The 25,360-nt window shown below is 40.8% G+C and overlaps 1 protein-coding gene across 1 annotated transcript; it reads right to left on the reverse strand.

Annotated features, from left to right (window-relative positions):
* Positions 1 to 2,052: 2,052 nt before the first annotated feature.
* On the reverse strand, positions 2,053 to 23,579 carry C5H14orf180 (chromosome 5 C14orf180 homolog). The gene is made up of 4 exons (XM_089778255.1): positions 23,526 to 23,579; positions 18,328 to 18,489; positions 14,540 to 14,663; positions 2,053 to 5,083 (listed from the first exon to the last, which is right to left on the reverse strand). The coding sequence occupies exons 1-4, from the start codon at positions 23,577 to 23,579 to the stop codon at positions 4,881 to 4,883; spliced, it is 543 nt and encodes a 180-aa protein (XP_089634381.1). The 3' UTR covers positions 2,053 to 4,880.
* Between the last annotated feature and the right edge of the window lie 1,781 nt (positions 23,580 to 25,360).

The raw sequence follows: 25,360 nt of genomic DNA on the forward strand, positions 1-25,360 counted from the left end.
TTAGTATGTTCCATTTCCACTGTCTGGCTCTCTGCCCTCCTCCCTGGGAAGCTGCAATATAACAAATATGCTGGTGACTCCTGTGACACCTTCATTCCCCCTGCGATGTGTTGGACAACACTGCAAACTGTATGATCTTCCACCAGGACCCATTTCAGCTGAGCAAAACTTGCATCTCCGTCATATAGCCAAGGTAGAAATGCCATGTCCAATGGGGTGAGGCTATAGTTACAAAAAACTACAACAGCATCCAGGATTCTATCCTCCATCATCCATCAAGTGTGGGTCCTTTTGGTTCCAACTCCAATCATGGGTGTCCTATAACTAAGCTGATGGAGAAAAAAGCTGTGATTTCTATATACCGCAGAGGACCAGCCTGTTACCAAGTACCATAGTATCACCTGCCTACTTGAGGCAGGCCCAGAATTTGAACCATGAACAATTTGATTTTCTCTTTGCAGCACCTATAAAATTAATAAATAGGTATGCTCCCCTGCATGGTGACAATTCTAGGGCAGTGAATTAATAAGGAAGTAGTCCATTTATAGCATGTGCAGAACTGAAGCTGGAACTTCTACAGCTTAGTGCATGATCATCTACCTCGGGTGGGAAACCTTTTTTGGGTCAGGGCTACTGACCCATAGAAAAATCAGTCAGGGGCTGCACACAAGTTTGAAACAACAACTAAAAACCCCAAACCCACCCCTCACCAGCATAGGCTCCCCAATGCTGGGGGGAACTCAGAGTCTCAAGTGCTGAACCTAGGCAAGCCACGGGCTGCATCTGACCCCCAGGCCTTAGGTTCCCCACCCTTACCCTACCACATGAACTAAAAGCCAGCTGGCTGTCAGCTAAGACTTAGAGCAAACTCATTATTCTCTCTGTAAGTGTCACTAGATGGGACAGTGCACCACACCCAAAAAGGTGTGTGCATTACACAAGCTTGTTATTTACCTCAGAAATTCCTCAACTGCTAGTCACTGAACACTTAGGCCATATCTACACTGCCCCTTTCTTGCGAAAAACATATGCAAATGAGGCTAAGCGTGGAATATTGCCGTGCCTTATTTGCATAATTAGGCTCCGTTTTTGCGCAAGAGGCTTTTGCGCAAAAAGGAGCCATCTACATAGCTCCTTTTTGCACAAAACCCCCCCTCTTGTGCAAGAGCTGTTCTTCTGGAATAAAATGCGGAAGAACGGCTCTTGTACAAGAGGGGGTTTTTGCGCAAAAGCCTCTTGTGCAAAAACAGAGCCTCATTAATTATGTAAATGAGAAGCAACGATATTCCTCACTTAGCCTCATTTTCATATGTTTTTCTACAAGAGAGGGGCAGTGTAGACATAGCCCTGGATTCATAGGGTTGGAAGTGACCTCAGGAGATCACTGAGTCTAACCCTCTGCTAAAAGCAGGACCAATCCTAACTAAATCATCCCAGCCAGGGCTGTGTCAAGTCGGGACTTAAAAACCTCTAGGGATGGAGATTCCACCACCTGCCTGCCCCCAGTAGCTTGGCTGTGGTTTGAAAGAAAATATGAAGGACTAGGATTAAAACCAAATGTTTGTTTGGTGGATGGGATTGCCTGTTACCAGCTTTGGGGCAGACGTTGCTGTGTTAGGGCTTGTCATACATTAAAGGGCTGTTGGATTTTTAGACAATGTGGTCTCATCTTATTCTTGTGGATATTCTTGAGGTCACGGTCCATACGTGTTCTCCGAGGATTATTTTTCTAGGTAAGCAAGTGCTATAGTTGTGACACGGGATATGCATCCATGAAGTGCTATAGGTGTGACACAGGGGAGATGAGAATTCACACAGTTGCAAACAGAAAGCCTGCTACTCAATGACTCTACTAATATGTGGTTCTGAGAAGACAAATAGGAACCCTTTCTTTTCCTCAAGAACCATAATGGTCTATTGGTTGCATTGCTGACTTCCTGCAATCTCAGCAAATGCTCACAATTAGTATTAAAGGTTTTGACAATTTCTGATAAATGACATATTTTGTTACAATCCTCAAGAAGAATGCAATTCACAATGTCCTCTGTCCTGTGACTGCCTGGCATCATCTTATCTTTTCTGATTTTATGTCTTATCAAGGTGGTATTCTTCACCTTTTGACAATAATCCATCTAACGCTCGCAGTGAAGATTCTGGTCCAGTTAACAATCTTGTGAATACATCTGGTAGCGAACAAAGAATAGTAAGAAGAATAAACAATTGAGTGCATGTTGAGAAAGAGGGGTGAGTCAATGTGTGTGAGCGAGAATGTCTGAGTGAATGGATGGATTGTGCATAAGCTTATATGTGAGGAGAAAACAGCAGAAGGGAAGTTTGGTGTGGTGGTTAAGCATGAACATTTGGGTGCACAAGTTATGACCAGTCCAAATTTCAGAGGTTCAGTGATTGCAGGAGATTTGGGGCAAGAGATCTGGGAGACAGGAGTTGTGGGTTCAGAGATTCCTGGCTCTGTTGTTGGCTTGCTGTCTTGGGCAGGTCATTAGATTTACCTGAGACTTAGTTTATTCTATAAAATGAGAATAATACCACAGCCTTCAAAGGAGTGGGGTTAACCTTTATAATTTAAAAGGCCTAAAATGCATACATAATACAATTTGCTTGAGACTGATATGGTCTGTTTTGTATAATTGACATCAAATTTTTTAGACCAGTTTAGTTTTAAAGGTGGCTGCTCTGTGAATAAATAGCTTGCTAAATGTGGATTTCATGCCTATCCAATCCTTTCCAATCCTTATTCTGGAGCTGCCATTTTATCTTCTTACCTCTTTGATTTGTTTTCTGGGTTAGCCTAAAGCATTACATTAGCATATCTGGGTGATATAAGCTACATCTCCAGTTGCTGTATGTATTACCTGCAGTACCACACCATTTCTCTTGCTGAACAAACCGCCCTTTCAACACGAGCCCGTTTTCAACGTGTCTGTTCCAGAAATTATAGCTCAGCTATAGAAAAGGTGGGATAATAAGAGATGGGGACACTTCTATGTAGATGTTGGGAAGGGTTAAAAGTTATTAAATTACCTGCTGATATCACTAATATACCATTTTCTAACCTTTCTCATGAAATGTTGTAATGAGTCACTCATATGAAAGTTGCCTCTCACCGTGTTACTTAAGAAATTGGGGAGAAAGGCGCTGGAACAGCTTATTCTCTTGAACCACACAATCTGTGTAAAAAGTTACAGGGATAAATATGCCGATTTGTGCATCCTTTGACTCCAAACTAGCAGCTTGTCTGATGCAATTGCCTGTGGACATGTGACAGCCTATGATGAGCATAAGATTAGCTACTGAAGTCACTGATTTCTGTCTTTGAGTCTGAATGCTGTAGTTTGTTTGTTTCCATTTTTAACTGAGAGGAGGCATACATTCCTTATGAGAAACTTGCTTCTTACTGTTCCTATTTAATTGTTTGCCTACTTTGTTGCCTGGAAGGTGATGTGCCATGTCCCCACCCTGTGCTATATGGAATATTCTTTATTGATCAGCAATAATATGCCTGGTTCTTTGTTGGTTGTCACAACAGGGGACTTTAGGTTGTGATTTTGCAAGCATGGTCTTCCATGGTCAAATTTTTTTTCCTGGTGTTGCACACTCTCAGGTAGTCTGTACCTTTCTGAATACAGTAGGCACATTGTCAAAATGTTTTCTTTAATTTTACCTGAAAAGGAGGCCAGGCAGAAAATGATGTTAATATTTTTGTCTATGGAGAAGATAAAGTCTAAAAAGTTATTGCTCACAGGCTAGATGAAGTTGTTGACCTTCTCTGGAACACACTTGGATAGACACATTGGGCTCCACCTGGACACACAGAAGAGGCATTCGGCATTTATTGCAGTATCATTAAGATGATTTTGTTCAGAAATACCGTTACTATGAGGTATGAATGAGGAGCCCCCAAGATAATAGAGTTTTATCTTCAGAAACAGTCAATTGTAGCACTGTGCAAAGCCTTAAACTGTATTAGAGCATGCATGGAATGAATACATGGCCCCCTGATTGAATACAAGCTATAAGTAAATTGAAGCAGTTTGCTGATGTCACAAACTATATAAACTTAGCTCATGAGGTTTACAGACTGAATAAAATGTATAGGATTAAACTACTCACTTGATAATTAACCTGGGATTCAATTCTGTTATGTGTGATATTAGGCAAATAACTAGAGCCTGTTTAAATGAGTTTGCATGCTCTCTTTCATGCCTGGGAATGTGGTGAAACATTTCCAAGAACTATCTTTTATCCACATAGGAGAAAGCTTGAGGGGAAATGAGAAGGCCAGTTGCCACAGTTGGTACTCACAATCATTTCACATATATTTAAAGTACAGCATGGCATAGCCTGCGAACACACGGAGTAATGCTTGCACACGCTACAGTAGCACGGCTGGAGGGGAATGATGGTCTTGTGGTTAAAGTACTGATCTGAGACTTGATTGACCTGGTTCAATTCCTGCTACTACCTACCTACATGACCTTGATTGAATTAATTAATCTTTGTGTTCCTTTGCTTTTTCTTGTTTCTTCAATTTATTAGCTCTTTGAGGCAGGGAGCATCTCTTACCAGGTATTTTTATATTGCCAAGGACAATAAGGTCCTGATTTTGGTTGCACCCTCTAACTGTTAGTGTTATATACACAATAATAATAAAAGAAATGGGAAATGAGTGGTGACAGAAAAAGATAAGTGTACAATAGGGTCAGTGCTATTAGTCTTCAAAGAGATGGCTGGCACATTCTCCGCTGTTCGGTTTGAGCAGGCTTTGGACCTTGTGCTGCAATATCCATGTAAATGTTATCAGCTAAGATCTTTGTCTTGGGCCATGCACAGTCCCACACGGGTGGCAGCAGAGAACACTGTTATTGCCTCATAAACCAAGTCCAGCATTTCACAGCAACGTGTCTGATCTGAAGAAAGACGATAACGAGTTGGGATTGAAATTCTTCCAGGACTTTGAAATTCTGCAGCATGCAGCTGTAGTACAGACTCACAGCCAGGATCAGCACTAAACAAAGTGAAATCCACAGGAGCAAAGGCAATCCAGCTGATGGCCCATCTTCTGCTGGGAGAGGTTGGGGAGAGAAAAGAAACAAGCTTTATTTTAGTGTTGTCTGAAATAGCTCCAAATTTGACTCCTACTGCTGCCTTTGTCCTGGTTTTCTGGTAACAGCAGATTAAGCTGTGTTCTTATTGTGAGTGCTTCTATATGCATCTATTAAATGGTAGTGAGTCACACCTCCCTACAGAGGCTACTGAATATAAAAGATGTAGTCTAATGGAGCATTACAAGGGTTTAATTATATACAATAAGAACAGGATTACCATAGTTAATGCATGTTCTCAAATTTCCTCCCAGCAATTATTTTTTATACATTTAAGTAAAACATTAGGCTAAATACTAGAGAATATTAAACAATCATGACTAATTATTTAATGCTCACAAATGTTCTACAAAGAGAGAGGAAGTGGAGAACTTGCCTTTCCTCTGTAACATGAACTTAGGACTGGTCCTGTTAATTAAAATAAGAATGAAATGAGGATCTATTGACCGAGCAGCACAGTTTACAATGCTTTTGCAGGGCCAGTCTGCCTCTCAGTGTTAAAATTGCTAATCTCACTGGAATGTCCACTAGGTTTATTCGTAAAAAGGAATATATTGTAAACATTTCTCCTTGCTTGTAAAAATAACCCAAGGAATTTCAGATCACTATGTGTCTGACGTACTTCATGTGCAGAAATAGTTGGGCTACATTTTACATGCTGATGTCTATTAAAGTCAGGCAATGCCATTGCAACATTCTGAAAGGGGTTGGTCAGGAATAACCAGGGCAAATAGCTTCAGAGGGGTAGGCAAGTTATTCTGTAACAGGAAGAACTTACAACGGATAGTCTAGTAGCACCTTAAAGATTAACAAAACATGTACATGATATAATGAGCTTTCGTGGGCACAACCCACTTCTTCAGAGATTTAGATATGAGATTGCACCTTCAATGAACCTTTCTGTTAACTCTTTGTTGTAGGTGTCTCTCTGGGTACATCTAGACTGCGGGGCATTTCCGGGATACCAGAGAAAACTCCGCCACGTCCAGGGAACGTGTTTGCTCTTTTGCTTTTTTTGTGGAAGAGCAAATGCGCTCTTTCAGAAGCCCCATCTTCCTCATTCTACGTGGAAGAAGGGATCTTCGGAAAGAGGAGTGTTTTCCAAAATTTGGCCCCGTGTTGATGGGGCAAATTTTGAAAAGCCTCTTCCGAAAAAAGAATCGGAAAAAGGTGTAGTGTGTAGACCTAGCCTAAGTCTGTCTCTGTTTTGGTCTCCACTGCAATGTTAAGTTGGAAAAAGAAACGCAAATTGTGTATCTTTTTCCGATTTACTATCGAAAGAGGCTTTTCTGAAATTTGGCACATCAACACGGTGCCAAATTTCAGAAAAAAGTCCTCTTTCAACACATCCCTTCTGCCTCATAGAATGAGGTTTACAGGGATGGCGAAAGAGCGTGTCCGCTTTTTCGAATTTTTTTTCAGAAAAGCGGATGCATTCCTTTGATGCGGTGTTGCTTTTCCGGGATAAGCACTGGTATCCCGGAAAAGCACTGCAGTCTTGACATAGCCAGTCTCTGTCTGTATCTGTCTGTGTCTCTTTTTGGTATGTGGTGTTTCTATCTAAGAGGCACATAATTCACCAGTCACAGCTCCAGCATTTGCATTTGCTATATCAGCTCCAAGGCAAACTCCCTTGTTCCCATAGTTCAACTTCTACTCAAGCCTTGCTATTTGCTTGTCTTCTGGGTGCTCCTGTTGTTCCAGCTATCTGTTTTCATACAGGGGCTCAATTGTTTTGTATTCTTATTCTGAGTGACAGGTGCCTAGTACACCCACCAATTTCAATGAAGTTTAACTCCCACCCATAACTTTTCCATGGTGCATTGTATCACCACTATGATGACCGGTCAAAGGCTAATGAGGGGCATAATTCCCTACCATCTAACCAGTTGGGAGTCATTGGACATAATCTTCTTCCTTCCAATTATTGAGGGTTAATAAGTGAGAGGGGACATAACATCCCTATCTCACTGGAAGATACATCAAACAAGTAGGAATTCTCCAGTAGCCTGTTAAGCTGACATTACAACAAATTTGCACCACTAATCTAATGTCTAGGATATGGCATTAAGTGTGTAGAGTTCCCTGCCTTCTGAAGATAGCTGGAGGTGTACAATGTTTCTCCTTGCTTAGGGGACCTATGTAAAAATTTTGCACTGTGCTCTCACTCCTTATCCTGACTAGAGGAATAGGCTACCATACAAAAAGATGGAGAAAAATTGTTCTCTCTTGCCACAGAATATAGGACAAGAGACAATGGGTTCAAAGTATGACATAGTTGTTTTAGATTAAATCTCAGGAAAAACTGCCTAAAAATAGTAGGAAAATGGAACAAATTAGCTAGGGAAGTCATGAAAGCTTCAGCTTTCAAAAGAGGCTGGATAACCCTCTGTCTGGGGTGGCTTAAGCCAGGTCTATACTCCTAGGGAAAGTTGAAGTAAGATATGCAACTCCAGCTTCATTAATTAAACAGCCGGAGTCACATTTCCTTGCTTTTACCACAGTGGGAGGCCAATGGGAACAAAGGCTCCTATTGGTTTCCCTTACTCCTGGTACAAGCAGGAGACCAGGCAGCTGGTGGGGGCACCCTCTGAGTTTGATTTAGCGAGTCTTAACTAGACTCGCTAAATCAAACTCTGGAAGATCAGTCACAGCAGCATCGATTTTCTATCTAGGGAAGACATGGCCTCAGACACGAATCCTGCATCTTGGTAGGGAGGATAGATTATGACCCTTGCAGTCCCTTCTAGCCCTCTGGTTCTAAGATTTTAAGCACCACAACAATCTGGGAAGGATTTATATGTTCTCTCTGCTGACGCATGGTCAGTGCAGTGGATGCAGATCATACTGTGTACCTGGAGTTATAGTCTGAGCAAGGGAGTAAGCCAGAGTAAGGGAGTAAGTCCTGTCTTTTTTCTCTGCACTGAAGCAACAAAAGCTTATATGTAGCAAGTAAATGAGGTTTAGTTCGAGTTTACAGCACTCTAAGGACAGAAGTCGGGGCCAGACCATATCCCTGCAACCTAGAACCTAACCCTTCACTACGGAAGGTGTCCCTCCACTACGGAAGGTGCCCCCCCCAACCTTGGCCTCTGCATCCACACCCCATATCCTGCCACAACAACAGCTGTGCCGGACTCTATGTCCTTACCTTGGCCAGCCTAGTAAGGGCTGTGGCAAGCTAGCTGTACAGGAAGCCTGTGGTATAGATTCCACTCTCCTAATTCTCAGGCTTGTGTTTGGAAAAAAAATCTTTTATCCTTAACAGCATGTGTGAATTATTTCTGAGAGCACAATGGCTGTTCTGTTGGGCTGCATGGTCACTGCGCAGTCACTCTGATAAAGCACTCTCAGTATTAAATTCGCTCTTGAAAACCAAATTCATGCCTGAATAAAAAACAATAGTGTGCAACTATTTGCCTGGCATATGCACATAATCAATAAGAAGATAAAAATATGGTGTGTATTGTTATGGGTAAAGGACCGACATTAGCTGTAGCGTATTTAAATTAGCTTCTATTACCAGCCCTGGAATACGCAGCAGTCAATTAAGCTGTCATACAGATATACATAAAGGAAGGTAAAAGTCATAAAATCAAGCAACAAGCACATAATAATGTATCAAAGTGTGTGGGGAGAAGGTAGAATGTTAATAGCCAATCATTTGAAAGCTCACCAGAAGCCAAATCGATGTTCTATAATAGAGTTGGGTGAATTATTTGCAGCAAATAATTTCTGCATTTGAATGTAGCCCTTCTTTCTGCTTGCAGATTATCTGTGACTAGGCTTCGATTTTTATTAATTTGTCTGTTACTTGGAATTATTCTACAAAAGGTTTATGTGGACATATTTTAACCTGCGGCTTGCTCTCTCCAGCTCTTTCCAGTGAAACTATTTGATGTTCGATATTTCCAATGTGCCATTTGTCTCTCGAATCACCTGATTCCTCGTTCTTAGCTGTGTGACAGACTTCAATAAAAAGGTCACAGTTAGTCTTGTAGTAGTGAAAATGATTTGGGAACTGATTTTGTGACTTGAGAATCACCTTTTGATAAGGGCCTGTTTTCTTCCCTCTCCTGTGAAGTTCTTGCAAAGGGTTTATCAATCACACAAATGTTGCTGTCTGTGAGGTTTACAAGGGATTCACACTTCAGATGTAAATGTAGATGTTCATTAGGCCCCATGCATGTTGGAAATGCTCACTCCTTGCTTATAAAGTGTCAGTGAGGGAGCAAAACAAATTACATGTAAGTGAGGGTCTGTCTGTACTTGGATTTGGGGGAGTAATTCCCAGCTCAAGGGGGCACACCCCAGTGATTGAACTAGTGTGCTAAAAACAGCATACTGTGGTTGCAAGGACGTGTACTGGGAGAGGCTATGTCTTATCTAAGACGTTAGTTATGTATTCAGGACAGTAACCTCTTCCTGCTGCTCACACCATTGGGGTGATACTCTTATTGGTAGCATGCTAGCATGATCAGTGCTAATGCTGGTATATCTCCTACAGGTAGGCATAAATACCCCCCACCTTAAGTGTAGCCATACCCTGAAATCAACAGTCAGGTGCCATGAATAAATAAACAGTACAGAGATACAGGAGAAGTTACTTCTGATAATTAAAATCAATCTTCAGGCTTAATTATGTTTGCACAATTGCAAATAAATTATTTGTTTTAAAAATCAGTCAGCTCATATCTAATTTGGAAACAGAAAAAAAAAGAGCTAAATTCTTGAACTGGTTGGTGAAATGTCGAGGGAAAGGTACTCCATCAGAATATGCAGTTCAGTTGAAATCAAAAGGTTTTGTGAAACTGCATACTTTTTTTCCAGACAATTTTGTTGTTAAAAATGAAAAAAGAAAGTTCTTTTTGGAATGAAATGTTTCCATTTTTTGTATTATTATCTACTCTAATACAACAGAAAATTTATTCAAAGTGGAATTTGAAAACTAGACATTCTGAGTTTGTTAAAACACAACATTTTGAACAATGCAGAATGATTTTTTTTCCTGGAGTTTTCCATCATGGATGAATATGTAATTTTCACTTTTTACTGCAATTTGTCATCAAGACAAGTTGCAAAATCCTTTGTGAAATGGAACTTCCATCTTCCTCATAGTTCCACCAACCCTACTAGCTATACTGTTTGTTATAAATAGCATGCTCAACTCCAATCAGGGGGTCTTGAATAATAAAGGTGCTGCCGGTCTGTGATAGAGGCATAAGGCTGGCTCTTAAGAGCTCAGGGTTCAATTTCTGCAGTTTACATGGATGTCCTGTGTGAGCAGGGGCAAATCACTCATAATCAGCTTAGCTGATTTAGATTTCGATCAGCTGAGGCCTTCATGCAACACATCTGTGTCTTGGGTCCTAATCTGTAAAATGGGCATAATAATACTTTGTTTCTCCGCCCTTTTTTCTAACTTGACTGTTTAGATTGTGGTCTCTTCAGAGCACACGCCATCTCTAACCATTTATGTGTACACCACCTGGCAAAAGAGGTCCTAGTCTTGGTTGGGGTCCTTTAGATCTCCCTGTAATATAGTCAATAGCACTTGCACACAGATTTGCTGGTGTGTTCTGCGACTTTGGCCTTGCCTCAAGTATTCTTACACACACACAAAAAGAGAAAACAGATTATTTTAATTATGTCCTCTATATCACCACTGTGCTAATGAACTACATATTCACCACAGGTAGAAGTCAGCTGAGAGAACTACTGCTTAGCTTAGGGGGGAGAGGGGAAACTCTTCCTATCTCAATGAAAAACCTGGACCCATTTTATTACCATAAAATGTATTAATTATGTTTAAATTAAACATTGCTCCAGGGACTGAATTCTTGTTTCCACTACTTGTCTTACTTTCTGTTGGTTTAAAATACTGGAGCAGAACTGATCACATATTGTGCTTCATGCACACAAAAACCACTGACAGCATGAAACAATTCCTATTCATGGAGTATTGCTGCGCAATTAATCTCAGCAGCAGGTAGGCAATCTCAGGCTAGTGCCATGAATGGCCCACAGTTATACTGTAAAACTTCAACGTACCAACTCCGTAGTCCCAGCAGGAAATGTCTAGCAAATAGAATGAAAACGTTCTTGCATGCTAACTAAGGCCTCCTCAGGGTAGCAGAGTGAAATAGGCAAGCCTGCTGGTAGGCCTGGCTGTGGTTTTCTGAAATGGTCCATTTACACAGTTAAAGGTACTGGGCCAATCCTCAGTTGGTGTGAATTGACAAGACCCTTATGACTTCAATGACCCATTCACGCCAGAAGAGAATCTGGATCTTCCGGCTCATGAAATGAAAGTTTCTGCCTAAAAACTGCTTCCTGAAATGCTGCTACATTTTCACACTTGCAATGGAACAAGCCAGTGATGGGCTAAGAAAGTAAGATCGGGACATGGCTGCTGTTGTGATGGGGATAAAAGGTTTTGTAACTGTCATCAAGAAGGAACGCAACTGCTGTATCATTTCCAGCATGAGCATGAGACAGCCCAGCAGGCAGGAGGTAGGAAGTTAAGTTTAAAAGACAAACACTATTATAACATGGATTCCCCATCTAACTATGTCCTAAAACACTGCCTGCTTGCAGTGGCAAGGACAATCCAACATGAAAATTCAGAGCCTGGAAAAATGTTAGTGGTGCTAACAAGCTCATTTTTACCAGCCTCTAATTGAATTGTATTAATAGCAATGTATTGACAAACAGCAAGGGAGTCTTCATCACAGGTTGTTTGCAATAAAGAAACATAGATATGGCTCTTGAAGTGAAAGACAGGGGAATTTTTCATGTCTTAAAAAAACATGGGTCTGATTCTCCTCTCACCCTTTAGTGTGAATCAGGAGCTTGCAATAAGGGAGCTTTAGGTTAGATATTAGGGAAAACTTTCTGACAATAAGGATAGTTAAGCCCTGGAACACCTAACCTAGGAGGTTTTGGAATCCCAATGCAGAAGTTTTTTAAGAACAGAATAAACAAACACCTGTCAGGGATGGTCTAGGTATACTAAATCATGCCTCAGAATGGGCAGGGTGGGGAAGTAGGGGTGGACTAGCTAACCTATTGAAGTTCCTTCTAGTCCTATATTTCTAGGATTCAATGGAAACCAGTGTTTGCAAATTCATAATATTTGCAAATTCATGGATGACAGAGGAGGTCTTAGAAGACTGGAAAGGGGCTAACATAGGCTATGTCTGCACTACAGGCTTCTTGTGCAAGAAGCTTTTTGCGGAAGAGATCTTAGGGCACTTCTATGCAGCAACATTATTTTGAAATAACTAGTGTTATTTTGAAATAACTTAGTCCGCATCTAAACAGCAGGCAGTTATTTCAAAATAGTGTCAAAATACTTTCAAGCTGGAGGACTTCTTACTCCGACTCCTGTAGCCCTCATTATACAAGGAGTAAGGGAAGTTGGAGGAAGAGTGTTCTATTTTGAAATAAGTGCTGTGTAGACTCTTCCAATTTCGAAATAAGCTATTTTGAAATAAGCTACGCAATTGACATAGCTCAATTAGTGTAGCTTATTTCGAGTTAAGCCCTGCTGTGCACCCTTAGGAAAGGAAAACCAAATATAGAATGGGGGAAAAACTGACTTGACAGCAGCCCTTCTGGGAGTTGTGAGGTGTCCCAATCTCAACATGTATTAGCAATGAGATGATATTGCAAAAAAAGTAAATACAATTTTAGGTTATATTAATAGAGGCATAGCATGCAAGTTATGGGAGGTGACAGTGCCATTCTACTCAGCACTGGTTAGACTTCAGCTGGAGGAAACTGTACAGTTTTGGTCACCAATGTGTAGAAAGGAGAGAAAAAATGGAAATGATCCAGAAGCAAACAACAAGGATGATCAAAGGGATGGCATGCAAACCATTTGACTGAAGGAGGAACTGGGTATGCTTAGTTTGGAAAAGATCTATGGAGGGCAGGCATGATAATGGTCTACAAATATGTGACGTGTTGCCATAAAAATGGAGAAAAGTTTTCTCTTGCCACAGAGGGCAGGACAAGAGGCAACTGGTTCAAATGACAGCCTAGCAGACGTAGATTAAATCTCAGGAAAAAACTTCCTAACTGTAAGAACAGTAGAACAATGCAACAGGTGGCCACGGGAGCTTTGGAAAGTTCCTTCACCGGATGTTTCCAAAAGGAGGCTGGATAACTATGTGTCTTAAGACATAATTAATCCTACATTTTGGCAAGGAGTTAGATGGTGTGACACTTCTGGTCCCTTCTAACTTTTAACCTATAATTTAATGGTTCTCAATGAGAGGAGAATCCAGACCTCTTATAATTCTATTCTACAAAGTTCAACGTGCTCTGGAGAGAGATTATTGCGGTTACTGTTGATATGGACCTGAATGCTAGGAGTGAGATGGGGAAAAATAATGTATTCTCAGACTTGTGGTATTATGCACTCATGTGGACAGCCACAGAACTTAGAGGCAACTTACTGGATACTTTCAAGTGCCAAATTCTGAATGACTTGAAAGCCCCAAAGATAACATGAACTTGACCAAAACCCACTGAAGTCAACTGTTATTAGATCGGGCCCAACCTTGCATTCATAGGCTTGTATACAGCATAAGAAACAGCAATAAAACCCCCAAAACATAGAGGTCTTGGACAGACTAAGAGGTTTTGCTGCCTGTTCAGTATCTACACCACCTTCCTCATATTGCATTGTTCACTGTTAACAAAGTGATAATGCAGAATGCTTGCCACCAAAGCCATTTAAATACAATTCATACAAATGCAATTTTTTTGTTCTGCTTGATTCCCAACGAATCCTCTAACTTCCTATAGTACAATGCAATTTTTTTACTAGTGTAGCGCATTGAAGTTACAATGATGAAACACCTCTTATTTCATTGTTAGTTGTACAAAGTCACAATTGTACCTAATGCACATAAGGAGACAAGGAAGCTGTTCCTCTGCCTGGGCTAAGTCCCTTTTGCTTCAGAGTGACATAAACAGCATGTGAATCTGTCCTAAAGGGAAACCATCTCTGTCCCTGGTCCACAGAGGGGCTGTTCTGGAATGGGATGGTGTAAAAAGGGTTATGACCAGACCAGAATCTACTGCGCTGTCAATCACGAGCAGTTTGAATGCTGCTTTTAAAGGACTGTTCCGGGAAGTCAAAGAGACTTGTTGTAATTGTTCTAATCTATTGCTCTGTGATTGTTCTAATCTATGCTAAGGCCTATTTTGATCCTAGAGAAGACAGAGTGATGGATCTCACAGTCCCATATGCTGAATACTGAGCTGAAGAACTGTGCCCCAAGAGACTGTCCTGATACGTAGATAAGGTGAGGAAGGGGATGTGGAAGGATTGGGAGGACAATAAACACTGAAAAGAGAATGACACTCTTGGGATAGTATAAATAGTTTTAATATCTTAAACATACCATATCCAGTGATTTCTGGCTCATGAAATCGAACCCTTCTCTCTGCTTTTCGCTTTTCACCAACAGCTTGTTTCCTGGGCGGTCTTTTTCTCAGTATCGAAGGAGGACATTTACAACAATTCGTCTAGAAAATTGATCAAAGCACAAAATGCTACTGCACAAACTGGAGTAATGCCTTTGAATGAAGCTTTGAACTTTCTCTGGTTATACAATATTTGTACGATGTCTCCAAAAGACATGATGTGAAACATACTTTTTGTGACATTGTTTATGGTTAGATCACTGCAGTATTTACAGAGAAGTAACACTGTGCTTCCTGTCTTAGTTGTAGATCTGGAGTTCAGTATTACTTGTCATCACCAGAAAAAATAACAGCATAGAACTTTGTTAAAACATAAAAATGCAAGAATTGCTATTTCTGGAACAGACTGCCTTAATTTATTTTTTTCCCTGTAATCTGAAAGAACAATTTTATTTTAAATGGTACATAGTCCTAAAAGGATAGAAAACCACAGACATGATTTGAAATGTATGCATCCAATTACAAGGGTGTCTTTCAAACTATTCTTTCAAGCTAAGCAGTTCCATGATGCATGAGTACATATTATTTGAGCAACTGATATGACACAATAGTCTCATGTTTGAATGCAATGTATATGACAAGTATATGAGTTGCCCTATTTAAAATTAGATCTCCTTATATTGTCTCTCTCATCCTAGTTTAAAAACAACATTCAATCTTAGATCATAGAATCAAATTATTGTGGATACGATAATCCAATCCAATCCAATCCAATCCCAGTTTTCTCTTAAAAATTCACTTTATCATGGTATGGTGAAAGTGTATAAATGAGTCCCAATCAGATGAGTTCAGAAGAGTCCACTGCACATACATGTCCAGCAAAAGCGGGCAAAGCAGATCTATTGCTCTATATTTTGACTAGGCCTATCTGTGGGTTTTCCCTGCTTCATTATTATTTTGGATCAAAATCCAGTGATGAGCATGATCATCACAAGTGTCCATCCTTCCTCCCTTGACAACCTACAATGCACAGTGAAGAGAGTGCCTAGCACAATGGAGTGCCTAGGCCTAGGCCTATGGCTCATAGGGCACGTCTATACTTACCAGAAGATCAACGCTGTGGAGGTTGATCTTCTAGCATTCAATTTAGCAGGTCTAGTATAGAACTGTAACTCGAACGCTGAGGGTAGTCCCTGCTGGCATCCAGTACTCCTCCTTCTGCAAGGAGTAAGGGAAGCTGTTGGCAATGTTTGCTCCTGTTGCCTCCCTCTGTGTGGATGCTGCCATGGCTTGGCTTAAGGTCGGCTGACTCCAGCTATGCATTTTGCGTAGCTGGATGGTGTAGCCGACCTGCCTGGTCCAGTATAGACAAGGCCTTAGGGTCTATGGTAACACAAATAAAAATAATAAATTATAACAATAATGTTGGTTGGTGCTGTTTTTTCTGGTCTAGCCTCTCTTTCCTGTTTCATCATTTCGGACCCTCCATATTATGTTCCTTTCAGCCCTATTGCCCAACTCTGTTCCAGGATATTGGGAAAAGTCCTGTTCACATTATGGGGAGGGACTAGTAAAATGAGGGGTCATGATTGGAAAGGGCTAAAGATAAAATGTAGATATGTTACCTAGAGAAGATCCTTGTCCTAGAGCCATAGGATTCACCACATCAGATCAGACTAAAACTATGAGGAATCCTCTTAAAGATTAACATTTATTTGGGCATAAGCATTCATGAGCAAAGACCCACCTGGTCTTTATGGTGCCAAAGGACCCCTCTTTGTTTTTTCAGATACAGACTAACACAGCTACCCCACTCATAAGGATCATACTAGTTGTCCATCTTGTTTAATAGCCCGACTGAGACAGTGGCCGCTACAGGATGCTTCTGAGGAAGATGGAAGAAATCCAGCTGTAGGAATAACCTTCACATAGGGGGTATCTCATAGCTTCATAAACTTGAAGACCAGAAGGAACAAGCATGGCGTGCAGGTAGTCAGACTGGAAAATTATTATGGTCTCCTCTTGTAAAACACAGGCCATAGAACCTAACCTAGCAATTCCTTCATAAGGTCCATAACTTCTGTTTGAGTTACAGCCTCTCTTTCAGAAAAGCAACAAGATCTGATTTAAAGACTTCAAAAGATAGAGAATCCATATCACCTCTAGATACGTTGCTCCAATAGTGTTCTTCCTACCCTTCATTTGCCAGATTGGCTTAAATCCTGAAGCATGAAGGTTCATATATAATTTCCAAAATTGAGCTTTCCCCCACAATCTTTTCTATTCTAACTCTGTACGTTTTTGTTGACCATATAAATGTTCAGTCCTTTCTCTTGAGCCTTGCTGAGCAAATGGCCTCAGAGATATATCATAGTAATGAGTTTCACTGACAGATAGATCAGTTTTAAACTCACTGCCTGTCTGTTTGATGGTGTGTTCTTCAAGAGAAACACCAGAAAAGTGAATAGACTTGCAGGAAAAGTGGCTGGAGTAGGGAATCGGTCAATTTAAGATAAATAGGGGCATAGCTAACAATACTTCTTATTGATATTATTGGGTGGGCAACTGAAAATTGGAGCTTTTCTGCTAAGGTGAAAGGAGTTACATGGAGTAGATCAAGACAAATGTCGCTACATGCGTGTATGTAAATGAAGCTGTGCTTTTCATAATGATTTTTGCAAGTCTATCATCATTTTGCGCTTTCTTTTTAGAAATCATTCCCAATCTCAAACTCTTGCAAATAGCACAGATCTTAATCTTGCATCTGTTGATGATATGTGGGTGAACGTCACCAGGAAATGATATAGCTGTAGTGGGATCACATCTCTCTCTCTCCAGTACAGTTATGGCCTCACTTTACATGTTTCACAAATTAGAGCCATTATTGTAGTAATAGAGTAGGATTTTAACATTAGAATTTTCTACGGAGATTATAATAAAATCATTGATAGAATTTTAGCTGGAAAAAAACGTGATTTACTCTCAGAGGAGCTTCAACCGCTCTTTGTCAAGAGTGAAGTCCAGTCATTATGAAATACACATTTTTCCAACAAATATCCCAGTACTGATCATAGAAAGATGGTATTTTATTGTTTTACTGCACAAATAGCACAAGTAGAGCTGACTGTTTGGTTTCCCTGGGGCTATTTATCCACCATGACATGCCTACCTAGGCCGCAAAAGGGCTTAGTGAAACCACACAAAGCAGTGCCTTAGACATGGAGCAAATTCATTGCTGAGTGGGATGAGTGGGCGTAGTTCTGCGCTCTGTTACACTGGTGTGTCAATGCAACTCAGCAGGGGAGAATGGGGCGTATGTTGCCCCTTAGTTATTCATCCCACCAGCTGGGAGAGTAAGAGTAGCTTCTAAGGAGCTGCTGCTCTCCCTCCTGTACATTACAGCTGGGGAGAGGGCAGGCCAGGGAGGGAAATGGACTTAGACTTTGTCTCTTTCCATCCAATGCCCTGGAGAGCACGAGTGAGCCGACACGCCAGAGAAGAAATCTACGCTGGGGATAGGGCTGGTGTTCATGGTTCTCACTGAAGTTACAGCCGGCTGGTGTACACCAACCGAGACGCTGCCATTTATAGAACTACAAACCATGGGCTAAAGGCATGACAATGTATCATGAAACTTGCTTTTCACTTGCAGACAGAGAAGCAGCATTCAGGTGACGAAGGCACCTTGTTTCTGATGAGCTGCGATTCCCTACTGACAACGGAATATAAATAGAACTGTTTGAAGTAGCCCAGATAGTCTCCTTACCTTCTCTTTCCTGTACATTGGAGAGATGGAAGACTCTTCCTCATGCTGCTGTGGGCTGACAGCTGCAGGTTTCCTAAAACTCTCTGGCAATCCACACGCTGATGCTTCCTGCAAGGATTTCACTGTGTCTGAAAGTCCTGAATCGCGCTGTGTCAACACATCCTGTAGGAGGGAAATTTCTTTCTGAAAAGTGTTCATAAAAGACACAATGCAGGCAGGTCGTTGAAGGCCTCCTGGTTGAAAGGGCCTCAATTATTAATGACTTCCCTGGGAGATGAAGTTACTCAGGAGCTCCCCTCAGCACATCTGAGGACCCAGTTCTTACGATTTTTGCACGAAATTTTAACAGATGCCCAAATCAGCAGGAAGCCACATGCCTAGGCTTTGACTTGACATATAACCCTGAGCAAGGAGAGGTGCATAAGCTGCAGAAGTATTAAGTCACAATTGCTTCCCCACTTCCTCCTTGCCCCAAAGTGGAAGCAATTTGTTGCTGGTCTACACCAGCACTCGTAGGTCAACTAAGCTACTCTGGCCAGTAAGTACAGGGGTACAGCCAAATACCTACCCATTCCCCAGCTGCCTTCCCCAGGGTGGTAATAAGAAGGGAAGTATCTTCTGTTACCTCTATATTCCTGTACTATGAGGGGGAGGGGAGTGGTAAAATACAGCTCTGGGCCTGATCTGGCCCACCCCAGACCTGTCCTGCCACCTTTCTGTGGCCCAGCAGGTGCTTTGGGCAGACTCCCTTCCTGCTGTGCCCCCTGCACACCACTCAGAGCGGCTGGCTGTGAGGATCATGCCCCATGTCACCACCCCCTCCTTAACCCCAGCTCACTCCCAGACCCCACACTCCTTCCTATGCCACAATCCCCCGCTCTGAGCTCCCTTCTGCACCCAACCTCCACCCTAGACTCTGCACTTCCTCCATTAATATAATGGAAAAGTGCGGTCTTTCACCACTTACCAAATTCAAAAATTATTGCCTCCCACTCTATACTAATGTAACCCATGTAGAAGTAAGAAGGGCTATTTTACTCTTGCTTAGACTTTTGCGCAGCTACAAAGTTCAAGCCACAATCTAGCCTTACACATTAGAACTCTGGGTAATGATTTCTTTCCTCATTAAAAAAATCAATGAAAATAAAACTGTTTTCATTGTTTACACACTTTTTGAATTTTTGGGGGTGGGGAGGAGGGAGGGAATTGTCGTAAAAAAGGAAAAGCATCTTTTGGCTTTCAGTAAATGAAAACTGACAGTTTTAGGTTGGGGGGGGAAGTCATAATGTTACCAAAAATAAAAAAAGCTCCAACCAGTTTGTCACCCCACCTCCAGAATTTTAACAAAAAAGAGATTTTACTGGCAACAATAAAACAATTCCCTTGAAAAGCCATTGCTTATCAAAAATGAGTGTGATTGCAAAATTGCCAGTCAGTTCTAAAAAAGGATCATTTAAAACTACCATTCTTAACTGTTCACCTTCAAATGCTTATAAAGTTGACAGCAATAGTTGTTAATGTATGAATAAGCAGTAGTTACCTGAGCCCTCACATTCCAGAGTGAAAAAATGCTATATGTTCAAACTTCATAACAGCGACTGATCCATTCCTGCTAAGTACTTTTGATTGTAGATTAGTCACCTAAAATTGCATATGCATTAGGAATCAGAGTTTAGTGTGAAGGATTTCATGAAAATAACAGTGGTGAAATTTTAAGGTGCTGTTGAGAGAAGAAGTGAGTGTTATTAGACTGGGATGGAGTACTTTGCAAAGGTCTAGAGTGTTGTCTTCAACCTCATCACCCTATTATTTCCTATCAAGGCATTGATCTCATTTCACTCAATATATGTCAGAAGTAAAGCTGGACAAATAGTGCCTACTGAATAATTTGTCTGAAGAATTTCACCTCTTTTTGGCTTCACTAATTCTCCATTGTCCAGAGAGTGATTTTTGCAAACATATTCATTATTCAGATTTAAACAATGGATACTTCTAGATCTGTAGAATGCTGCAAACACTTTGTTGAAAGTATTCAAGAGTCAAAAACTAACCATGTTATTAAAATAAAACAAAAATGGTGTTAGCCAATGGTTGAGGACTTAGGACAATTTGTATAGCGTAGTTTTAATGATTAAGGACAACAGTTGCCAACATATCCTTCACAAGCTACTGTGGCTATTTCCTGTCTTAGACTGAGGGGAAAACTATGGCCTCACCGACAGCACTGTGTTGGGAAATGCTGACTTTTAATGGCTTGCATTGTGTATGCAAATATGTGTCTTTAAAAGAAAAGGGAGTTTAAGTGTCTGCACAGCAGAAAAAAAAGGGAAAAAAAAAACACCCTCGTGATTGACTTCCCAGTGAATAACATGAACAGTCTGCACAAAAGGACTGACTGCACATACAGTACTTTCCAGCCATATCCCAATGGAAGATGTCTAGGAAATAAACATAACACAATAAAACAATTTTATGCTCAGAGGATAGCAGTGTAACGGTATGAACTCTTTTTCCATTTCCTCCAGCAGGAATAAATATTTTAGACAAGCAAAGTACTTTGTAAATGATGCCTTAGTGGGGATTCATCTGGCCTGGTTCAATTATTTCGAAACCTAGCAATTTTCTCATATCATTGAATCTGGTTTTATTGCAAATAGGGTCATAGAAATAGTCACACATTGCGATAATGGACTTAGTTTATCTTAACTATTAACACTTCCAATAGGTTTACACACACGTACATATACAATATTTATGTACATGCACAGTGCATATATATTAATAATGAAGTAACTTTATCTTGAACAATCTGAAAACAAAATCACGTAATAGCATACAGCGAGAGAGGTGCAGTTGTAACTGGAAGCTACAGATCGGTATAACAGAACAGAAAGGCGATTAATTAGAACGGAGTCTTCCATATCTCCTCCCACTGCCAAAGTGTCAACTGATCCTTCTTTCAGTATTCCACCTTTAGTGATTCTGTGTACACTCCATAAATAATTTACCCATGCACCTGTAGGCAGCAAGATGAGTTTTTGTGATGGTCAAGTGTGATTTTCCACCATCATGTAATACATCAAAAATATTAATTGCCCCAGAGCACATAATTAACACTGAAAGGAACACTGTCCCTTTTTTGCCTCTGGAGGAACAAATTCACTGCTGAAAGATACCCTTGCAGCAGGACATCCACAGAATGGAATACAAAACTAGCTCTTACTTGTAATATCTATCAGCAGGGAAGTCCTGCAAAAATCATGTCCGTGTGAAAATCACTCATAAGGGGAATTTTTGTGCATCTCCTCTTAACAAACAGGGTAAATATTAGTGTTTCTTTAGATGGATGCTTCAGCATGCAAGTACTTTCTTGGATTTTTTTAAAGAAAAAGTGTACTGGACGCCATGCAACTACCAATGGTTTGATAATATTTAAAACTTAGTGTGAAATCTTAGGCTATGTCTACACTGCCAGCTTTTCCCAGCAGAGAGTATGCAAATGAAGCACTGATTATCATTTTGTCACACTTCATTTGCATAATCTATTTGAGCTGGTTTTGCGCAAAGGGTTTTTGCGCAAAACCAAGCAGTGTGGATGTTTCCTTTTTGTGCAAAACCCACTTTTTGCGCAAGATCCTTATGCCTCTCCCAGAGAGGGATAAGGATCTTGTGCAAAAAGTGTTTTTTGTGCAAAAAGGAAACGTCCACACTGCTTGTTTTTGTGCAAAAACGGCTCGAATAGAGTATGCAAATGGATTATGAGAAAATGCTAATCAGCGCTCCATTTGCATACTCTCTGCCAGCAAAAGTTGCCAGTGTAGACAGAGCCTTAGTGTGAAGCCAGTTACACAGAAAGAGCTCAACTTTCATTTATTTCAAAGCATGTATTTCTTACTTCTGTTGATACCTACAAATCCATTGTCTAATGAGACCAATTGTTCACAGGAAAATAGAAAGCAAAGAAACATGCAGTAACCTACAATAATCCTATTTCTTTCCATGAGGGTCAGTCATACTTATGCTTGGGAGCCATACATTTTTCATTCTTCATATCACTAATCTACGGTGTAAGTTTTCATTCATGATACAGAGCTATGGACTGTCCTTTGTATCTGCAACTGCCTTCAATGTCAGTGGGAATTCACCTATGCACAGAGGGCAGTATATGAACTGCTATTTGCAAATGTTATTTGTAATATCAAATGTGGTGATAGATCTGATACAACACAACAGAAGTTGCTTTATGAAGAAGTATGCTTTAAGAACACTGGCTCTGGTTGAGTATATGCTGGGCAGTTCTAAAGCAAAACTTTCCTGCTTGATTCACAGTGCTAATTTATAATCATGTCCTGCAGGTCCTGAATGGAACTCTTCAGGAAGCAAACTCTGGGAAGAATATGCAACAGGATTAGGTGCCCTACCCTCGACACCTATACTTCAGATCAGAATTGAGAATTTGCCCTGCGATGGGGTATTACCAACTCCATACAGGGGAGGGAAGGGTTAAATTACTGTTCTGGGCCCAAGAGGTCACCATCATTGCTTCTGTTGGGTATGGTCCCAATGGAGGCAGCATTTAAACGGCTCAGATCTCAGACTGGGCTGACCACAGATGAAGGTAGTCGGGTGCAGCAGCCTCCTGCCAGGAAGTTGCCAGCACTCCATGCCACTTAGATTGAGCCTAATAATGAAGCTGCTTGCAGCTGGCCAACTCTGATAGCTTCCCTACCCAATCCACAAGCAGATGATGCTACCCCGAATCATAGCTGTTAGGATGGTAATTTATCTACCATTAGGCAATACTGCCTACCGAGACATGCCTCTGTAGGATCTGGCAAAAATAATTTTACTTAAAAGAAGCACCTGGGTCAAATTCATCCACAGTGTAACTCCACTAATTCATGCTTCTTTGGGTAGACAGTAAAACTGAGTGTTCAAGATGATATACTGCACATATATATTAGAATAGCTGTGCCATTGAAACAAACTTTCTTAGTCACCATTTTTTGGCACATCTATTTAATAATTAAACTCTTGGAATCACAATCAAGCTCGCATTTGTGACCTACAGTTCATTTTGAGATAAAAATGTCCCATAAACCATTCGATTTATTTCACTTGATGTTTTCCCAGCCATTCTATTTATCCCACCACTGGGATCTAAAATGTAAAGTATGTAGTGATTACATGAGAGTTACCAAGTAACCAAATGCTAATAGCTGCTCTCTGCCCTTTGCTTCCACGTCGGTCATTCTTACTGATCTGAATGTTGTAGCTGAACAGAGCTAAAACCAGGGCCAGTTGGGGGGATAGGAGGAGGAGGAGTGTGTGAGAACAGGGAGCTACTTGGCCTGGATCTCAAGCTTGGGGAAGGGAGGGCTCAAATTTAGACACGGTAATTTTTTGGCATTTGGTAAGTTTCATGACTTGTTTTAATGTGCATCCCTGTTGGATCAAAATGTGACACATTCTCTCAGCTTAAAGCTGCAAATTTAAGCAAGTAAGAGATGTGATTTGGGGAAAGACATATTTTTATGGTAACTGATATAGATTTTGTCATATTAAAACGTTAAAACTGTTATAAATATTAATAAAAATATATCGGTTCTGATGGCACAAGATTAGACCATGATGAATATGTCCTCTCAAATCAGCTGATTATATAAATAAACCACGGCTAGTGGCTGGTGCTGGACCAGTGGCATCATTTTTTATTTTTATTATGGCTAGAGGCCTCAAAAGCTTGATGTGGCCTGAGCCTCTCTGGACCTCTGAACAGGCCTGGCTAAACCTGGCTGGAGAAGGCATTCAGGGTGACCTTTCAGTTTCACTCTTGGATGGCATACTTCAGGGGTAGTTTTAGTGCTAAGGCACTCTCCCTTTAAAAAACCCTGGAATGTTGTTAACTGCAGTAGTGCTATCAGCAATCGTACTAAACAGAATGATCTAACATGCAGTGGGCAGATAGCTGACTGGAAATAAAATAAGAGGAGACAAAAAGCAGGAAAAGAAAAACCTTGCAAAGCACAAATATACTTACAGAAATGTAGGGCTGGAAAGGACTTGAGGTCATCAAATCCAACCCCTTTGTGGAACCAAGGAAACCTAAACCATCCTTGAGATGGTCTAATCTTTTGGTAAAAACCTTCAGTGATGGAAATTCCACAACCTCCCTTGGAAGCCTATTCCAGAGTTTATCTAACCTTATTTATTATCCTAATATCTAACCTAAATCTCCCTTGCTGCAGATTAAGCCAGTTACTTCTTGCCCTACCTTCACTGAGCACTGTCCTCTTTATAAACGAACCTTGCTATATTTGACGACTATTATTGGGTCCCCCCCTTAGTTAGTCTTCCTTTCTCAGGATTAAACATGCCGAGTTTTTCTAACCTTTCTGCACAGTACAGGGCTTGTTGCTCTCATCTGGATTCTCAATAATTTGTCCACACCTTTCCTTAAGCATGGCACCCACAACTGGACACAGCAGTCCAGCTGAGGTCTCACCAGCACCAAGCAGAGCGGGGCAACTACTTCCCGGGCCTTAAATATGACACTCCTGTTAATATACAATAGAATGGATGGTGTACATTATTTTAATAGAGTTCAAGTTGAGTACTTTTTATTCTTTGTTTTATAAAACTAATTTCCCAAATGAGATTCAGTTTAATTAAAATGCACACTAATATATTTGCAGGAAATAATTTGAAACAAAGATTTGCCTTGAGCCTAATCCTGGGGAAATCAAAGGGCTCCCATTAACTTCCAAGGATACTGGATCAGGCCCTAGAGGGATTTGAGAAACCTGGAAACCATTGTTGCCTAAATTTATTCTATGAGTGACAGAAGACTGTCAATTGACATGAATTTTGCAAAGTGATATGGAAATAAAAAAGGCACATGGAGTTTTCAGCTATATAGCCAAAGACTTTACAGTATGGGCTGAGTTGATGCTCTATAGCCCTTATGCTGAAAGGTGGCATTCAGGTTTGAGTGCTTCATAGAAGAGAGACTAGAGAAGAGCAAGATGGTGAT

Source organism: Pelodiscus sinensis, chromosome 5 (assembly GCF_052426305.1).
Source record: "Pelodiscus sinensis isolate ZL-2025 chromosome 5, ASM5242630v1, whole genome shotgun sequence".
NCBI classification, from domain to species: domain Eukaryota; kingdom Metazoa; phylum Chordata; order Testudines; family Trionychidae; genus Pelodiscus; species Pelodiscus sinensis.